Here is an 18687-nt window from a genome sequence, read left to right on the forward strand (position 1 = left end):
GCCTCAATCAGTTTTGGATCTCAACTCTCTAATCTGTGGCTCTTTCATAGCTGCCCACAGATTGAGTTTATTTGTTGAGCTGAGAATATCTTGTAATTTTTGCTCAGGCCAGCTTCAAACCACCACCCAATCTTCATCTCTGTTGTTTTTTTTTTTTTGCCAGTCATGGGGCCTGAGCTCTGGGCCTGGGTGCTGTCCCTCAGCTCTTCAGCTCAAGGCTAGCACTCTACCACTTGAGCCACAGTGCCACTTCTGTCTTTTTCTGCTTATGTGGTGCTGAGGAATTGAACCCAGGGCCTCTTGCATGCAAGGCAAGCACTCTACCACTGAGCCACCTTCCCAGCCCCCAATCTTCATCTCTGAAATAGCCGCAATTACTGATGTGATTTCTTTTTTTGGGGGGGAGTCCTGTCGTGGGGCCTGAACTCTGGGCCTGGACGCTGTCCCTCAGCTCTTCAGCTCAAGGCTAGCTCTCTACCACTACCACTTGAGCCACAGCGCCACTTCCGGCTTTTTTCTTTTTGCTTATGTGGTGCTGAGGAATCGAACCCAGGGCCTCGTGCATGCAAGGCAAGCGCTCTACCACTGAGCCACCTTCCCAGCCCTACTGATGTGATTTCTTAAACATCTACATTTTCTTCTCCATTTTTCATAAACTATAACAGTCTTAAAAAACCACCTTTCCAGGGCTGGGAAGGTAGCTTAGTGGTAGAGTGCTTGCCTAGTATGAAGCCCTGGGTTTGATTCCTCAATACCACATAAACAGAAAAAGCCAGAAGTGACACTGTGGCTCAAGTGGTAGAGTGTGAGCCTCGAGCAAAAGAAGATCAGAGGCAGTGCCCAGGCCCTGAGTTCAAGCCCCAGGACTAGAAAACAAAGTAAAACAAATCCAAGGACTGAGAATGTGGCTTAGTGGTAGAGTGCTTGCCTAGCATGCATGAAGCCCTAGGTTCGATTCCTCAGTATCCACATAATACAGAAAAAGCCAGAAGTGGTACTGTGGCTCAAGTGGTAAATTGTAAGCTTTGAGCAAAAGAAGTTCAAGGAAAATGCCCAAGCCCTGAGTTCTAGGACTGGTAAAAAACAAACAAACAAACAAACACCTGCTAAAGATCTAATTAACTAATTTGTCTCTATATTCCTTATTTTGAAAGTCTATTTTGTAAGTTTGTTATAGACATTATCTGTCATCCAGCGCATGAATTTTAGGATCTATGTGTCCATTCATTTAATGATACCTTTGGCTATAGTTTATAATGGCACTGGGATTTGAACTCACGGTCTTTTGTTTGTTGGACAGATGTTCTACCACTTGATCTACATCCCAGCTTAATTTTAATTTGGTCAAAAAGTTTATCTTTCCTTTTATGGCATCTGAATTTCTCAACTTAGTGTTATTAATTCACCAAACTTTTGTTTGTTTTGTGTGTGGGGGGGGGTGGTCATGGGGTTTGAACTGAGGGCCTGTGCACTATCCCTGAGCTCTTTTGCTCAAGGCTAGCACTCCTTACCACTTTGAGCCACAGCACTATTTCTGGGTTTTGGGTGGTCTCATCAAGTTTCCTGCCTGGGCTGGCTCTGAACCACAATCCACAGATCTCAGTTTTCTGAGTAGCTAAGGATTATAGGCATGAACCACCAGTGCCCAGCATAAATGTTTTTATTTATTTAGTTAGTTGGTCATGGGGCTTGAACTCTGGGCCTGGGCGCTGTCCTGCACTCTTCAGCTCAAGGCAAGTGCTCTACCTACCGCTTGAGCCACAGCGCCACTTCCGGCTTTTTTCTTTTTGCTTATGTGGTGCTGAGGAATCGAACCTAGGGCGTCAGGCATGCAAGGCAAGTGCTCTACCACTGAGCCACCTTCCCAGCCCCTAAATGTTTTTGTGTTTTTCTTTTTTTTTTTGTTGGCTCTTCAGCTCAAGGCCAGTGCTATACCATTTGAACCACAGCACCACTGCTGGCTTTTTCTGCTTATGTGGTGCTGAGGAACCGAACCCAGGGCCTCATGCATGCAAGGCAAGCACTCTACCACTGAGCCACCTTCCCAGTTCCCCTAAATGTTTTTTTGGGGGGGGCCCAATCGTGGGGCCTGAACTCTGGGCCTGGGTGCTGTCCCTCAGCTCTTCAGCTCAAGGCTAACACTCTACCACTTGAGCCACAGTGCCACTTCCGGCTTTTTTCTTTTTTTTGCTTATGTGGTGCTGAGGAATTGAACCCAGGGCCTCAGACATGCAAGGCAAGCGCTCTACCACTGAGCCATCTTCCCAGCCCCCCTAAATATGTTTTTAATAGTGCTTTCATTTCTTTCTTCCATCTTCTTCCTGTGTCTTTCACATGGTCTTCACTTTGTGTGTATCTTGGTCCAAACCTAGTGTTAGGGCTGGTCTTTAAGACCTCCATTTTCACTTACCTTTTTAAAAATCTTATCTCCAAATAGTCACATTATAGGAATTTTGGGGTCACATTATAGGAATTTTGGGGCATACACAATTCATAACAGGTCAACAATTCAGTGAATACAATTTTATTTATCTTTTTTTTTTTTTTTTGGTCGGTCATGGGGCTTTTAACTCTGGGCCTGGGCACTGTCTCTGGGTTCTTTAGCTCAAGGCGAGCACTCTATCACTTGAGCCATAGCACCACTGCTGGTTTTCTGGTGGTTTATTGGACATAAGTCTCACAGATTTCCTGCCCAGGCTGGCTTTGAACTGCGATCCTCATATTTCAGCCTCCTGAGTAGCTAGGATTACAGGCATGAGCCATTGGTGCCCAGATCCAAGAGCTTTATTGGCTCAAGGCTAGTGTTCTACCACTTCTGGCTTTTAGATGGTTAACTGGAGATAGTCTCATGGACTTTCCTGCCCAGGCTGGCTTCAAACTGTAATCCTCAGATCTCAACCTTCTGAATTGGTAGGATTACACAGTAAGTCACTGTGTATTTAGTTTTTTTAATCAGTCCGGGGAATTTACCCCAAGGCCTTATACTTCTTAGGCAAGGACTTTAATATTGAGCCATGCCCACAACCATTCTAGAAGGAAACAATGCTCTTTCAAATTGGTCCTTTCTGATTTTTTTCATTTCTGAGAAATACTGCCAAAGTGCACCACTGAAAAGTGTTTTGAAAATGTCCCTGTCTTTTAAGATATATATATATAAAATTTTTTGCCAGTCATGGGGCTGGAACTCTGGGCCTCGGCGCTGTCCCTCAGCCCTTCAGCTCAAGGCTAGCACCCTACCACTTGAGCCACAGCACCACTTCTGTCTTTTTCTGTTTATGTGGTGCTGAGGAATCGAACCCAGGGCCTCCTGCATGCAAGACAAGCACTCTATCACTGAGCCACCTTCCCAGCACCTTTAAGAAATAATTTAAACACTATTATGGTCTCTAAGCTATCTAATAGGATGTAGAAAATGTTTCCAAGTGAGATTAGGTCAACCATTTCCTAAAGACCTTAGCTCACTATATTGCTGTGATCAGAAAGACCATACATATAGTATTGGGTGCCTAGACATGACCTGGGCCAGATATATCACATCTTAAAATGCTCCATGGTTGCCCTTTGAAAAAGCATCTCTGAACTCTGAAACCAATTCCCCCAATTAAGAAGCCAGTGGTTAAGATTGGGGATATAACTCAGTGGTATAGTGCTTGCCTAGCATACCCAAAGTCATGGTAGCACTGCCAAAAACAAAACAAAACAAAAACAATGGTTACAACTGACTCATTTTATACATCAGAAAACTAAGATCTAGAAGGATTAAAATGAGACAATAAGATAGTTAACTGGTAGATCCAGGCACCAGAGATCCTAAATCCCAATCTAATGCTCTTAACTACTATTTTAAAAACCATTAACTCTTGTTTTTAGTATTCAGGATTTTTATCCAATGTGTAGTTTGGGTCAGTACACCTTCAAACAATAAAGCTATAAAAATGTCTAAAGAAAAACAAAATGAGATTAAAGGATGAAAGATACATTCTTTTTTATTTATTTGTACTCCAATTTTATTCCCAAGAAGGCTTACAAAGATATAGGTAATACCAAAAAAAAAAAAAAAATTAAAACAAAAGTGAGGATAAGGAAAATAAAGGTAGAAAAGGAGGATGGAATCAAGAATGTGACTAGTCACAAAATACATAATTGCTTCCTAGAGGAGGGCCCCAAACTGAGCTCCTTGATGTAGCATGAGTATAAAGAGGAAAATATTGAATATTTAGTTGAATATTTAGTATTCAGGAAAATCACAACTGGGTCCAGAAAAAATTTCTTCTATGCATCCTTACATAGGAAATTATGAACTACAATGATAAAACATTTTTTATAATATCAAGTTTCTGGAGATTCATACAGGTTATCAAAATGAAATCCATGAAATTTTTTGTTTTTGTTTTTGTCAGTTGTGGGGTCTGAACTAAGGGTTTGGGTGCTGTCCCTGAGTCTTTTTGTTCTCAAGACTAGCACTCTACCACTTGAACAACAGCACCACTTCACATTTTTGAGTTGTGGAGATGAGTCTCACAGGAACCCAGACTGGCTCAAACCATGATCCTCAGATCTCAGCCTCCTGAGTAGCTAGGATTACAGGCGTGAGCCACTGGGACCCAGCCATGAAATTTTTTTAAGTGAAAAAAAAAATCTGCAGAGGCTAATAAAATGTCAATTTTATTCAGCGGAAGTCTGGCTTAATCCAGAGACAGACTAATGGAATTACACAAGATGCTCTCTAAACTTTTTAAGGGTGTGCTGGTCCAGGAACTTGAATTCAGGGTCTGGGCTCTGTCCTTGAGCTAGTGCTTTAACACTTGAGCTAAAACGTCACCTTTTTTTTTTTTTGGTGGTTAATTGGAGTTTAGTCTTACATACTTTTCTGCCAGGGCTGGCTTTGAACCACAATCTTCAGATCTCAGCCTCCTGAGTAGTTAAAATTACAGGTATTGGCCAACAGTGTCTGACTCTCCAGACTCTTTGTGGCCTGAAGAGATCAGATATAACTAAAGAATTATAAGGCATAGCCTGGTACCAGTAGCTCATGCCTGTAATCCTAGCTACTTAGGGGGCTGAGATCTAAGGTTCCCAATTCAAAGCCAGCTGGGACAGAAAAGCCAGTGAGACTCTTCCAGTTTGAGCATAAAAGCTAAGAGATAACACCCAAGCCCTGAATTTAAGCCCTAGTATTGACATGTGTGCATACACACACACAAGCATACACAAATGAATGACACTATTAAAGTATATTTTTCCATCAATTATCAGAGAAAATGGGATTTTTGATGTTACTAACATGAAATCATAAAGATCCAAAATGTATATGAATGTCCAGATTTTTTTCCTTACAAAAGAATAAGGTTCTTGAAATATATCTCTAACCTTAAATCTTAAGGTTAATGTGATTTTTCAATCCCTTTATTTGCCTATGAAAATATGAATCCTGGGTTGTCAAATGATCAATTTAATCCTATGTCTTTTTATTTTGACAGTCTTGGAGTTTGAACTCAAGGCATCACATTTGCTCAGCTGGTGCTTTGCCAGTTGAGGCATACCTCCATCCCTGCTCTTTGCTGCTTATTTGGGAATGTTTCTCAGACTTTTCTGCTTGAGTTGGTTTTGAGCTGTGATCCTACAGATCTGAGCCTTCTGAGTAGCTAGAATTATGAGCCACAATCCTGTATTTTGAGGTTTCGTTTTGGAAAATATTTGGGCAGCTATTCCAATTATTCCTAGAGAAACTATTTAAGCCACCCATGTTTCAGTCTCTATTTTCTTCCTTACATTAAGCTATTGGATTAGTTTTTAAATTTTTGTTGTTGTTGGTTGTGGTGCTTGAACTCTGGGGTTGGGCACTGTCCCTGAGCTCTTCAGTTCAAGGCCAGTGCTCTACAACTTGAACCACAGTGCCACTTCCAGTTTTCTTTTTCTTTTTTTTTTTTTATTGTGAAAATACTGCACAGAGGGGTTACAATTACATGGGCAAGATAATGAGTACATTTCTTATCAAGTATTGTAGCCTCCTCCTTTGTTTCCCTTCCCATCCCTTACCATCCTCCCCCCCACTTCCAGTTTTCTAGTGGTTAATTGGAGATAAGAGTCACTGACTTTCCTGCCTGGGCTGCCTTTGAACTGGAATCCTCAGATCTCAGCCTCCTGAGTAGCTAGGATTACAGGTGTGAGCCACCAGCACCCTGCTAACAAATTTAAGTTTTAAAAATTAGAAAACTACTGCCGGGCACCAGTGGCTCATCCCTGTAATCCTAGCTACTCAGGAGAGTAAGATCTGAGGATTACGGTTCAAAACCAGCCCGGTCAGGAATGACTATGAGACTCTTCTCTCCACTAGAAAAATGGAAGTGGCACTGTGGCTCAAGTGGTAGAGCGCCACTCACCTTGTGCTGAAGAGCTGAGGGACGGCACTCAGGCTCAGAGTTCAAGATCCATGACACCTCCAAAAAAAATTAAATTTATTTAAGATTGACCTCAAACACCTAGATGTTTTTTAGCTGCATATTCATAACTCCCAGTTTTTGAGATCTTTGAAAACATTTTCATTTTTTCTGACTGCTCTATGAAACAAGTAGTACCTTAATAGCCCATGAAGTATCATTACTACCCAAGAAAAGAAATATGGCAAGCTAGGTGCACAGGCTCACACCTATAACCCTAACTATTCAGGAGGCTGAGATCTGAGGTGTCATGGTTCAAAGACAGCCCAAGCAGAAAAATTCATAAGATTCTTTTTTTTTTTTTTTTTGGTCCAGTCTTGGGGTTTGAACTCTGGGCCTGGGCTCTTGGGGTTTGAACTCTGGGCCTGGGCTCTGTCCCTCAGCTCTTCAGCTCAAGGCTAGCGCTCTACCACTTGAGCCACAGCGCCAATTCCGGCTTTTTTTTTTTTCTTCTGATTATGTGGTGCTGAGGAATCCAATCCAGGGCCTCAGGAATGCAATGCAAGCGCTCTACCACTGAGCTGCCTTCCCAGCCCTCATAAGATTCTTATTTCCAATTAATTACCAAAAAGCCAGAACTGGAGCTGTGGCTTAAGAGCACAAGCCTTGAATGAAAAAGCTAGGGTCAGTGCTCAGGCCCTGAGTTCATGCCCTAGTACTAGCACCAAAAAAAAAAAAAAAAAGAAAGAAAAGAAAAGAAAAAAAGAAACTAAGAAAAGAAAAGAAACCTGGCAGAGAACCAAGGAGAGGAAAAGGCAGAAGCAGCCCTGGGTTGTCAGGGTAAGGGTAAGAGCACTGGAAAAATGAAGCAAAGTCACCACGCTGATCAGAGATGAACTGAAAAGTTGTGATTGACAGTAGTAGGATGCTAAAGATGTAAACTCTAATCTAACACCTAAGATAACAAAGTACAAGGATACAAAGTGAAAACTGGATTATCAAGATGACTGTACTGAGTTGGCAGTGGAGATCCTCAGGTTTCCACCTAGGCCTCAATCTACAGTAGAGAGGAAATGGAGTGGACCATGAAGGATTCCAGATCACAGTCAAAGTCCTGGAAGGGCATCGACTCCAATGCACTGGGCTGAGTAATTTGTGACTCCATGACAAAGTTCACTGGCTGCTTCTGTAGGAGCTCTGGGTCAAATGCCACACCCCTAAAGAAAGGGTGGACTTGGAAGTGATGTAGATGGCGCAGACGGTGGAGGGGGTTCTGGCATAAGAGCTGAAGGGAAATAAGAGTATGAAGGATGAAAGACCAGTATAAGGAATAAGTTTAAACAAAGAATATGATAAGGACAGAGAAGTTCATGGGCCTGTGAAGGTCAGGGAAAAAAAAATCCTAAGAAAGATATGTAAGGCGGGCGCTGGTAGCTCACACCTGTAATCCTAGCTACTGAGGAGGCTAAGATCTGAGGATCATGGTTCAAAGCCAGCCTGGTCAAGAAAGTCAGTGAAGGGGCTGGGAAGTTGGCTCAGTGGTAGAGCACTTGCCTTGCATGCCTGAGGCCCTGGGTTCGATTCCCAGCACCACATAAGCAAAAAAGCTGGAAGTGGCGCTGTGGCTCAAGTGGTAGAGCACTAGCCTTGAGCTGAAAAGCTGAGGGACAGTGCCCAGGCCCAGAGTTCAGGCCCCACGACCAGACACAAAAAAAAAAAAAAAAAAAGAAAGTCAGTGAAACTCTTTTTTTTTTTTTTTTTGTCGGTCGTGGGGCTTGAACTCTGGGCCTGGGCGCTGTCCCTCAGCTTTTCAGCTCAAGGCGAGCGCTCTACCACTTGAGCTACAGCGCCACTTCCAGTTTTCTGGTGGTTTATTGGAGATAGGAGTCTCACGGTCTCTCCTGCCCGGGCTGGCTTTGAACCGAGATCCTCAGATCTCAGCCTCCTGAGTAGCTAGGATTACAGGCGTAAGCCACCAGCGCCCGGCGTCAGTGAAACTCTTATCTCCAATAAACCACCAGAAAACCGGAAGTGGCGCTGTGGCTCAAGCAGTAGAGCGCTCACCTTGAGCTGAAGAGCACAGGGACAGCGCCCAAGCCCAGAGTTCAAGCCACACGACTGAAAAAAAATGTAAAAGGAGAAATTGAGGCTGATTTGGGGCACAAGTTGGGCACAAAGGATCTGTTTGTATATTTTCATACTGTAAAACTGCAGTACTGGGGCTGGGAATGTGATTTAGTGGTAGAGTACTTGCCTAGCATGCATGAAGCCCTGGGTTCAGTTCCCAGGTACCAAATAAACAGAAAAAGCCAGAAGTAGTGCTGTGGCTCAAGTGGTAGAGTGCTAGCCTTGAGCAAGACAAGCCCAGGGTGCCCAGGCCCTGAGTTCAAGCCCCAGGACTGGCACCCCTCTCCCCCCCCAAAAAAAAAACGGGCTGGGAATGTGGCTTAGTGATAGAATGTTGCCTTGCAAGCATGAAGCCCAGGGTTCGATTCCTTAGTACCACATAAACAGAAAAGCCAGAAGTGATGCTGTGGCTTAAGTGGCAGAGCACTAGCCATGAACAAAAGAAGCTCAGGGACAGCACCCAGGCTTTGAGTTCAAGCCCCAGAACTGGCAAAAAAAAAAAAAAAAAAGAAAGAAAAAAATAACCTGTAGCACTGGTACACTCTTTTGGAAGCAGATCTATCTTTTTAGATGAGGAAGACATTTGGGATACCAGAAATTCAGAAATTAAGTCAAAAGTGCTGCTGAGAAGGCAAATAAATGCTCAAGTTGAATCATACTCCCTCCCCTCAAACAAAAAAATCAGTCAGAGGGATAAGGAAATACCACTTCAATGATAAGGAGAGGAGGGGGAGAGAGAATATATGGTGGGGGGGGAGAGAGAGAATATATGGGGGCAGAGAGAGAGTGAGGGACAGGGAGAGAGAGAGAGAATGAATACATGGTTTGGTAGTCAAGATGAAAAGTAGTGTTCACCCTTACCTCATGGAGCAGGAGTGAGAGCTCCTGGTTAAGAGAAGCTGGAATCTCAGAGTCAGAGTGGGTTACACTTGCCAACATGGCCACATGATCTCTCTCTGCTGCCACTGGGAACTGAGTTAAAGATATAGATGATAAAGACTCTCTAAGGTCTTCTTTCTTCCCAACAGAGAGCAAAGCTCTCTTCTCTGATGAATAGCACTACCATTCTCTCACCTTTCCAGTTGCCAGAGAGAAAAGTAAGATACCCAGGGACCACCAATCAGCAGCATGGTTGTAAGGCCCACCACTCAGCACCTCTGGGGCTAGGGATTTGAAAGATACTTGTCATTGACATCCTTTGACTATATCCTCCACTCCAATGTTTATCCACCAGCTTTTAGCCACTCTCACCCATGTATTGAAGAGTGCCACAGATAGTATAGGCGCGGGCTCCCTGGGACAGGTGGCGAGACAGACCAAAGTCTGTCAGTTTCAGATGGCCTATAAAAGAAGATAAAGGTGACAGTACCTCTTTATTCCATGTCTTAATTATGATTTTTTATTTCCTAATGGAAGTAACCTTACCTCGTTCATCCAGAAGAATATTCTCCATCTGAAAGATTACCGGTAAGAAATTCTTCTTTTTGTCAGTCCTGGGACTTGAACTCAGGGCCTGGGCTTTTTTTGCTCAAGGCTCGCACTTTACCACTTGAGCCACAGTGCCTCTTCTGGCCTTTTCTGTGTATGTGGTACTGAGGAATCGAACCTAGATCTTCATGCACACTAGGCAAGCACTCTACCACTAAGCCACATTCCCAGCCCTTCTCAATTCTTTCATCCACGTATACCCACCAAATGGACAAGGTACCTTACTCAGCATTTATTAAATACTTGGAGGGCTCTGACCCAGATCATTAGCTTCCATAGGTGATCCCCAAGACCAACAGTTCTCAACTCCCTACCTACCTCCTTGGACTTGTTAGAACTTACTGAGGCCCCTCCTCAAACTAAGGAAAAAACACTTAGCCCTACCTTCACATCTCGATGGACAATGCCCAAGTCATGGAGATAGCCTGTGAATAACAGCAAGCAAAAGGTACACTGAAAACTCTCTTGTCCACTACTTTTCTTGGAAACCCCGACCCCATTACTAATCATATTCTGTGACTTCCAGGGTGAATATCAATTCCCTTCTTTCCTCCCCACAACTTAATTTCTCCCCTCTATCACTGTTTCACTTACACAGCACTAGGATCAGCTCAGCTGCAAAGAGACGGACAGAGGCCTCAGGCAAGCAGCCAACAGCAGACCACAGGGAATACAGATCTGTGCTGCAGTACCTACACACTGCAAAGGACCAGAAGTCTAGGTAATGTTTGGGTGCTACAATGCCTGGGCTTCAAGGCATCATAGGCCTCCTCCCCAAACTGATACCCACTTACTATTCCTCCCTTTGGGGTAGAGAGGTGCTAGGAGAAAGGGAACAGCAAAGACAGAATAAGCCCCAAAGAGATAAGTAACCTCAGGTGGGGAGACTGCAGATGGGAGTCTGGGGATAAGGAGAGACCAATCACTCACTAAGGAAGAGATGCCGCTTTCCCTGCCAGCTGTCCCCCAAGCTGTGAACAAAAGGATGGTTGATCTGCCGCTAGGGACAAAGAAAACAAGCAGTTAGGAAAGAATAGGGTTATTGAGCATAAAGGTAGCCAAGACATGAGATATGACCTAGTTGTGAAGAAACTGACTTGCTGCTTCACCTCAGTTCAGGGAGAATCAATAATTGGGACTGATTGTCTGGTAATCCTGTAACCATAATACTAAGTAACATAAGAAACATGGATTTCTCTGAGAAGACTATTAGAATTAGCTAATAGCTAATTTCTCAGGATTTACTTTGGTGTTAAACTAAGACTGAAGCAGATAGAATCAGGAAAAGAAGAAAGCTGAAGAAAGGTGCCTTTCCCTCCTGAACTTCTTCCCACCATATTTCCTAGTATTCTGGGCATACCTGGATGCTAACCTCCTCTTTGCACTGCCTCAGTGTATTCCTCTGTAGGACTTTTATCTTGGGTACCACCTATAAAAGGAGAGGAGTGAACACTCATAGGAGAATAGTGGTGTTGAATTTTATTTCTCCTTATCTCTGTAGAAGTAGGAAGTAGGAACTAGAATGTGGAAAAATAGATAAGCCCCTACCTTCACTGCAAATACAGCTTTCTGGGCAGAATCTAGCACTTTCAGGACAATTCCAAAAGAGCCTTTAGCCACAAGACCTAAAATCTGTACAGAGAAACAGAGAACAGAGCATTTGAGCCTGGTTTTATTTTTCTCAGTGGGACCCCTCAGGGATTCCAATGACCTACCTTCAGCTGCTGCTGCCCCCTAACGGGCCTCATGGGAAATTCCGGCAGAAAGAGGTTGATGAACTGAGGCACTGGCCATTCAGAGAGGGGCTTCGCTACTAGTAATGGGGCTGGATGTAGGGGTTCCACGTACAGGCATTGGTGCCTTAGTGGTTCCCATAATTCTTCCAGATCTGACCTGATGATTCCTATACCAGACCGGAGGCTCTTCCAGCCTCGGGGCCAGAGAGCCTGGATGTTGCCACTCTGCTGAAAAGCAAAGGAGCCATTCTAAACCTACCAAATTCTGCTCACATTAATAGGCATTCCTTCCCCTCAAGTCTTACCCCCTAGAGGTATATTCTGAGAACCAGGCAAAATTCCCACACTCCTGGCTTTGTTGTAGAACTGGATTTCCTAGATATAATTCAAAGTCCCTAGGAAAGTAATTATTAGGCATTTTCTTCAGGATCAAAGATAGAACCTAAGCTTATGCCTCAGGTCAAGGCTACAATGCTTTCACATTGTGGCCTCTCAGTCCCACCCCCAGGCTGGGTATCAGTAACACGCCCCTAAGGTACTTCCTGGGCCTGAGGCCCATACTTGCTTCACTTTTCTCTTACAGGCTGCCAAAGCCCCACAGCCTACCTTGTGAGGAACAGCCACTGGGGTCTGTTGCCCCTGTCGACAGCTCACTGCTCCCATCCCCAGCCTCTGCCTCCTCTCCTTCTGTTAAATCTGCTGTCCCAGTTATATAATTCCTCCCCTCATGCTGCATTACACATGAGCCCGCCTCTTTGGACATGCACACTCATTGGCTCTGGGCTAGTATCAAGGAAGAGTAGGGAAGAGGCCATCCTCATCACAGTGACAGCTACAGGGGAGTGAAAAACATAGGCTGAACACACGTACTCAACATAATTTTAAAAAAAGAAAGAAAGAAAACCAAACCAGCATAAAATTTAAAATATTTTTTTTCCTCTTTAAATCTTATCTTTTGGGTATTTTTTGTTTTTTATGTTTTTGCCATTCTCCAGGGCATACCCCAGGGGGAAGAGTAGGGCACCCATGGCCAGCCCTGGCTCCTACTATCATCCTCCCAAGTGAGCATATAGATTGGGTATTCCCTCTGAACACTAAAATACCACTATCATACAAGGCAGTGGAGTGAGACAGAGATCATGTTCCCTCCCCTCAGCTTCCTTACACTTAGAAATATATATATATATATTTATTTATATATATATGTCTTTTATAAAAATTTATCGCACTTAATCAGAATTATCCCCCCCCCTCCTTCAGTTGTCCTGAGCAGGAGCCTAGCCCCTGGGCCCAATCCCTGGTCTGGTTGCTGTGTTGCCTCTCTGGCCCTGGGTGTGACCCACATCAGATGGAACTCAGTATTACGGTCCACCATGCCCTTCAGGTAACAGGCCACCTGCTAAAGAACAGTGCCTGTCTTTACAGTACCCCATGGGTTCCAACCTCCCACAAGTCCTGGTGGATAAAGGGAAGCCTTTTCCACCCCAAAAGTCCCTGGAGTCAGATCCCGGATCCTGTACTGCAGTCACTTGGATTGCCAGATCACTTGCGCCTGCCAAAGATGGACTTCTTGCCATGGTTCTTGTCACCCACACTTAAACCAATGAGGAGGCGAGCTTTCTCCTCTTCTTCTTGTTGTTGCATGTTCAGGTCTGATTTAGCTTCTAGCCTTCCCCGTACATCAGACCCTGTTGCAGGCTTCAGCCTTAGCTTTTCTTTGATTACCTGTCAAATTGGAAAGGATCAAGAGGTAAATATTACAGTGACAAGCGGAATAATTCAAAGTAAATGACCTTAAAAGAATTTGTTAAACACAAGGTACATGAGGCAAATTTAAATTACAAAATGTGTTCTGCTTCCATGAAGCTTATAGTCTAATTAGAACCCATGCTAAATAGGAAGTTGTAGCAGATTGTATTCCCTAAAATTAATGGTAGTTAGCAACATTCACTTGTCCCTTTCCAAAGCAGTCAATACCCTAGAACAAATCCCAGAGTAAGCTGGGCATAGGTGGCTTGCACCTGTAATCCTAGCTACTCAGGAGGCTGAGATCTGAGGGTTGAGGTTGAAAGCCAGCCCAGGCAGGAAAGTATGTGACACTCTTATCTTCAGGTAACAACCAGAAAACCAGAAGTTGGGCTGTGGCTCAAGTGGTAGAGCACTCGCCTTGAGCTGAAGAGTTCAGGGACAGCACCCAGGCCCAGAGTTCAAGCTCCACGATCCACCAAAAAAAATAAATAAGTAAAATAAAAAAAATTCCAGAGTAGATCTTGCTTGCTAGTTCCTAATCAGACAACTATGAGGTCTAAGGGAATACCTGGGCAACCAGAGCTTTTCTGCTATCCCTTTTGACAGCCATGGCAAAGTCTAGCCATGTCCATGTGTTGTTATGGTATTCCAGACAGGGCAGCACCAGGTTAAGGTCACCCCAATCCACACTGTTCTTCTCACCCTGTGAGGAAGAAAGGGAAAAAGAGAGAAAACAAAATATATCAGTTGCTATTTTGAGTCTAAGCCTGTACTTGAGTTTAAATCCTGAATAGGAACTTAACATACTGGTTTTGATAGCCTCTTAGTCTGGTAATGATGCTGACTCCTACAGAAGGAACAGCAGCAGATTGATAATTCATGACCCAGCTTTACAATGAGAAACTAGATCTCTCTGCCTGTAATCTCTGATGATCTTACCTGCTTCCTTTCCCACCCTGTTCTAGGAAGTACTGGGGAAATACATACCTTATAGCTGACACACAGTGGGACCTGTGGAATCTTTATGTAAATGAAGGAGTTATTCATAGCAGCCCGCTCTTTCATCTTGTCAATATCATCCACAGGGTGCTAAAAAGGCATGAAAAGAGTATGAAGCCTTAACACCATCAGAAAAAACACAGGACCCTAAATATCGACCTCTTACCCCTGGAAAAGACTCAAAGGAAAAAGACTCAACTGAAACTCTCACAATTCTCCCTTTAAAAAACAAAAAGGACGCCGGGCGCTGGTGGCTCATGCCTGTAATCCTAGCTACTCAGGAGGCTGAGATCTGAGGATCGTGGTTCAAAGCCAGCCCGGGCAGGAGAGACCATGAGTCTCCTATCTCCAATAAACAACCAGAAAACCGGAAGTGGCGCTGTAGCTCAAGTGGTAGAGCGCTCGCCTTGAGCTGAAGAGCTGAGGGACAGCGCCCAGGCCTGGAGTTCAAGCCCCATGACCGACAAAAAAAAAAAAACAAAAAGGAGCCGGGCGCTGGTGGCTCACGCCTGTAATCCTAGCTACTCAGGAGGCTGAGATCTGAGGATCGCGGTTCAAAGCCAGCCCGGGCAGGAGAGACCGTGAGACTCCTATCTCCAATAAACCACCAGAAAACCGGAAGTGGCGCTGTAGCTCAAGTGGTAGAGCGCTCGCCTTGAGCTGAAGAGCTGAAGGACAGCGCCCAGGCCCAGAGTTCAAGCCCCACGACCGACAAAAAAAAACAAAAAAAACCAAAAAGGTAGTCAGGCACCAGTGGCTCCTGCCTGTAATCTTAATCACTCAGGAAGCTGAGATCTGAGGATCACAGTTCAAAGTCAGCCTGGGCAGGAGAAAGTCTGTGAGACTCTTATCTCCAACTAATCACCAAAAAAAGAAGTAGAGTTATGGTTTAAAGTGGTATAGCACTAGCCTTGAGCAAAAGAACTCAAGGACAGCATCCAGGCCCTGAGTTCAAACCCTATAACTGACAGAAAAAAGTGAAGCATTCACCAAAGGCTCATGCCTATAATCCTAGCTTTTTAGAGGCTGAGATCCTGAAGATTGTGGTTTATAGCCAGCTAAACAGAAAAGTCTAAGAGATTCCATCTCCCCATACAACCAGCAAAAAGTTGGGCTAAAGACATGGCTCAGCTCAGGGCTGGGAAGGTGGCTCAGTGGTAGAGCGCTTGCCTTGCATGCATGAGGCCCTGGGTTCGATTTCTCAGCATCACATAAACAAAAAGAAAAAAGCCGGAAGTGGCGCTGTGGCTCAAGTGGTAGACTGCTAGCCTTGAGCTGAAGAGCTGAGGGACAGCGTCCAGGCCCAGAGTTCAGGCCCCACAACCGGACCTCCCCCCACACACAAAAAAAGACATGGCTCAAGTGATAAAGTAATAGCCAAGTAAACAAGCTAAGTAAGTTCAAGCTTCTGTACTGGTAAAAAACAAAACAAAACAAACAATAACCAGCAACAAAACCCACTGAAGTGTTTATGTGTATATTTTATTTTACTAGTTTTTGGGGATTTTTTTTTGGTTGGTTGTGGGGCTTAACTCTGGGCTGGAGCCTGTCCCTCAGCTCTTCAGCTCAAAACTAGCACTGTACCACTTGAGCCACAGCATCACTTCTAGTTTTGTGGTGCTTAACTGGAGATAAGAGTGTCTCACAGACTTTCTTGCCTGGGCTGGCTCTGAACTGCGACCCTCAGATCTCAGCCTCCCGCGTAGCTAGGATTACAGGCGTGAGCCACCAGCACCCAGCCCCCTTTTTTTTGTTGTTATTGTTGTTTTCCTTTCTTTTTTTTTTTGTGGGATGGGGGTTTAAAACCCAGGGTCCTGGGATTGCTAGGCAGGTGGTCTACTGATTGGGCCTTCTCTAACCCTTCTGCTCCACTCTCTGAGACAAGGTCTTACTATGCAGCAGAAGGTGACCTCAAACTCATGATCTTACTTCAGCCTCTCATGTCTGGGATTAGTCAGTCATGCCACCACACTGGATTCCCCCTCTCTCTCTCTTTCTCTTTTTTAATCATCAGAGTCATGTGAGATACCTCAGGTGATTTCCGAAATGACCTTCTGACCCCAGAACTTCGAGTTAAGCCCTGTGCCACACCCTTCCCAGGGCCCAGTGGTACTGCATCATCTGTTGCTATCAGCTGCCGAGGCTTCACCACTGGTATTCCTATGGAAAAGCAAACATACCAACTGTTATCCTCTATCTGAAGCCTCAGTTGTCTTGGGCTGCCACCTTATTTTTCTGGCACTCTACCATAAATCGTCTCACCAGTTGTCACTAGTTTGGATTTATCCTCTTCATCACCAACTTCATCATCTTCCACACTTCGGCCAGGAAAGAAAAAGCCCATCATTCTATGGAAAAACTGGTGTGTCAGCTGGATGGTGAGAGGCACCACATTTACCTAAAGGTTGAAAGGGTTGAAGAAGTACTGAAGTTCAGACACAATCACTCAGTTTCCTTCCCCTAAGTAACATGGCACATACTGCTAGCTCTGGAATACCCTTTGATCCTGGGATTTCAAGGGACTGTTTACTAACCTCAAAGTGTTCCTTAACAGAGATACCCCCAACAGGGGGACGAACTTTGCTGAAGAGGCGGAGGGCTAGCTGTCGTCCAGACTGGCAGGAGCTCTGGGGGCGCAAGACTACCTGTAGGATAGAGTGAACAATAGCCAGATTGAATGTCCTCCAGAAATATCAATCTACTAATCACCTATTAATTAGCCCACAAATCTAGAAAGGGAAAGGAAGGGCAATGGCCTTCCTAAACTGAGCAGGCTTTCACCATCTCAGATCACATTGTTTCCTGTAGCAGATTTATGTGAAAGGATCATTATAAATGCCCTTTACTGAGAAACATATGATCAGGCTAGGAATGGGGAAATAAGACTTGCTATATATAGCTCAGTTATAAAGAGTGCCTGTCTAGCACATAACAAGGCTGTTTAATCCTAGCAACAAAAGAAAGGAAGTTAAGTTGGGTACCAGTGGCTCACGCCTGTAATCCTAGCTATTCAGGAGGCTGAGATCTGAGGATCACAGTTCAAAGCCAGCCCAGGCAGGAAAGTCTGTGAGACTCTTATCTCCAATAAACCACTAGAAAACCAGAAGTGGCACTGTGGCTTAAGCGGTAGAGCATTTGCCTTGAGCTGAAGAGCACAGGGACAGTGCCCAAGCCCAGAGTTCAAGCCCCATGACTGACAAAAAAAAAAAAGAAAGAAAGAAGTTAAAAAAACAACAACACAAATAAGACTTGCCTTATAGACAGCATTAGGAAGGAGGTTGTTCATAGTGAACCAGCCCAACTCCAGAAGATGTTCTGCTGTATCATCAGACTTATTCACCTATAAAGACAGATTTTGCCCCTTTCCACTTTTCTCAGGAGCTTGTTAGGTAACAGCTACATACATTGTTTATTTTCAGGTTCTCCTAGTGTGTAGTCTAAACCTTTGATATCTCTTTTGGTCCCGTACAATCAATATACCCTGTAATTCAGCATTCTTGCTAAGCACTAAATGCTAATAGTAACGTGTAGTTATTCCAACATAAAAATATTCTCTTGAGACAGGAGCTGGTAGCTCTCACATGTACTCCTAACTACTCAAGAGGCTGAAATCTGAGGATCCCCACTCAAAGCCAGGCCCAAGTAAGAAAGGCCGAGACATTCTTATCTCCAATTAAACACCAAAAACTGGAAGCAGAGCAGTGGCTCAAGTTGGTAGAGTGCCAGCCTTGAGTGAAAAAGCTTTGAGACAGGGCCCCGGTCTCAAATTCAAGCCCTAGCACTAGGACATACACACACACACACAAAAATTCTCATTCATTTCCAAAGATTCCTTGTGAAGTAAAGAATGATGCTGCTTTTCCCCCATATCAGTAGCTAATTTCTTTTTTTTTTTTTTTTTGGACTGGTCGTGGGGCCTGAACTCTGGGCCTGGGCGCAGTCCCTTAGCTCTTCAGCTCAAGGCTAGCGCTCTACCACTTGAACCACAGCACCACTTCCGGCTTTTTTTTCTTTTTGCTTATGTGGTGCTGGGGAATCGAACCCAGGGCCTCACGCATGCAAGGCAAGCACTCTACCACTGAGCCACCTTCCCAGCTCCTCAGTAGCTAATTTCAACAAAGTAGAATGTCAGTAGAATAACTTTTCTATTTCAAGGTAGACTTGAAAGATTGGTTCCCATACTCCTGAGATAGTTGTCTTTAAACTCA

The 18687-nt window shown here is 44.3% G+C and overlaps 2 protein-coding genes across 2 annotated transcripts in view; both read right to left on the reverse strand.

Moving 5' to 3' along the window:
- Positions 1–6728: 6728 nt before the first annotated feature.
- On the reverse strand, positions 6729–12565 carry Rskr (ribosomal protein S6 kinase related). The gene is made up of 12 exons (XM_070027301.1): positions 12338–12565; positions 11711–11959; positions 11544–11627; positions 11356–11424; positions 10926–10995; positions 10590–10694; positions 10380–10420; positions 9933–9960; positions 9759–9848; positions 9582–9670; positions 9369–9479; positions 6729–7665 (listed from the first exon to the last, which is right to left on the reverse strand). The coding sequence occupies exons 1-12, from the start codon at positions 12392–12394 to the stop codon at positions 7438–7440; spliced, it is 1221 nt and encodes a 406-aa protein (XP_069883402.1). The 5' UTR covers positions 12395–12565; the 3' UTR covers positions 6729–7437.
- Positions 12566–12645: 80 nt separating this feature from the next.
- The window catches only part of Bltp2 (bridge-like lipid transfer protein family member 2), a 38682-nt gene continuing 32640 nt past the window's right edge, over positions 12646–18687 (reverse strand). The window contains exons 33-39 of the mRNA XM_070027300.1: positions 17733–17819; positions 17014–17124; positions 16742–16877; positions 16509–16639; positions 14468–14569; positions 14049–14183; positions 12646–13456 (exon numbers count right to left, since the gene is read on the reverse strand). Coding sequence (XP_069883401.1) covers positions 13274–13456; positions 14049–14183; positions 14468–14569; positions 16509–16639; positions 16742–16877; positions 17014–17124; positions 17733–17819 — 885 coding nt within the window. The 3' untranslated portion in view covers positions 12646–13273. The remainder of the gene's footprint in view (positions 13457–14048; positions 14184–14467; positions 14570–16508; positions 16640–16741; positions 16878–17013; positions 17125–17732; positions 17820–18687) is intronic.

Source organism: Dipodomys merriami, unplaced genomic scaffold, assembly GCF_024711535.1.
Source record: "Dipodomys merriami isolate MVZ:Mamm:240054 unplaced genomic scaffold, mDipMer1.0.p SCAF_19, whole genome shotgun sequence".
In the NCBI taxonomy this organism is placed as follows: domain Eukaryota; kingdom Metazoa; phylum Chordata; class Mammalia; order Rodentia; family Heteromyidae; genus Dipodomys; species Dipodomys merriami.

Coding starts and splice junctions, on each gene's coding strand:
- Rskr (XM_070027301.1), bottom strand. CDS start 12,394: ATGGGAGCAGTGAGCTGTCGACAGGGGCAACAGACCCCAGTGGCTGTT. Junction 10,996..11,355: donor AAGAGGAGGTTAGCATCCAG/GTATGCCCAGAA, acceptor CTTTGTCCCTAG/CGGCAGATCAACCATCCTTT. Junction 10,695..10,925: donor AAAGCGGCATCTCTTCCTTA/GTGAGTGATTGG, acceptor GGTCCTTTGCAG/TGTGTAGGTACTGCAGCACA.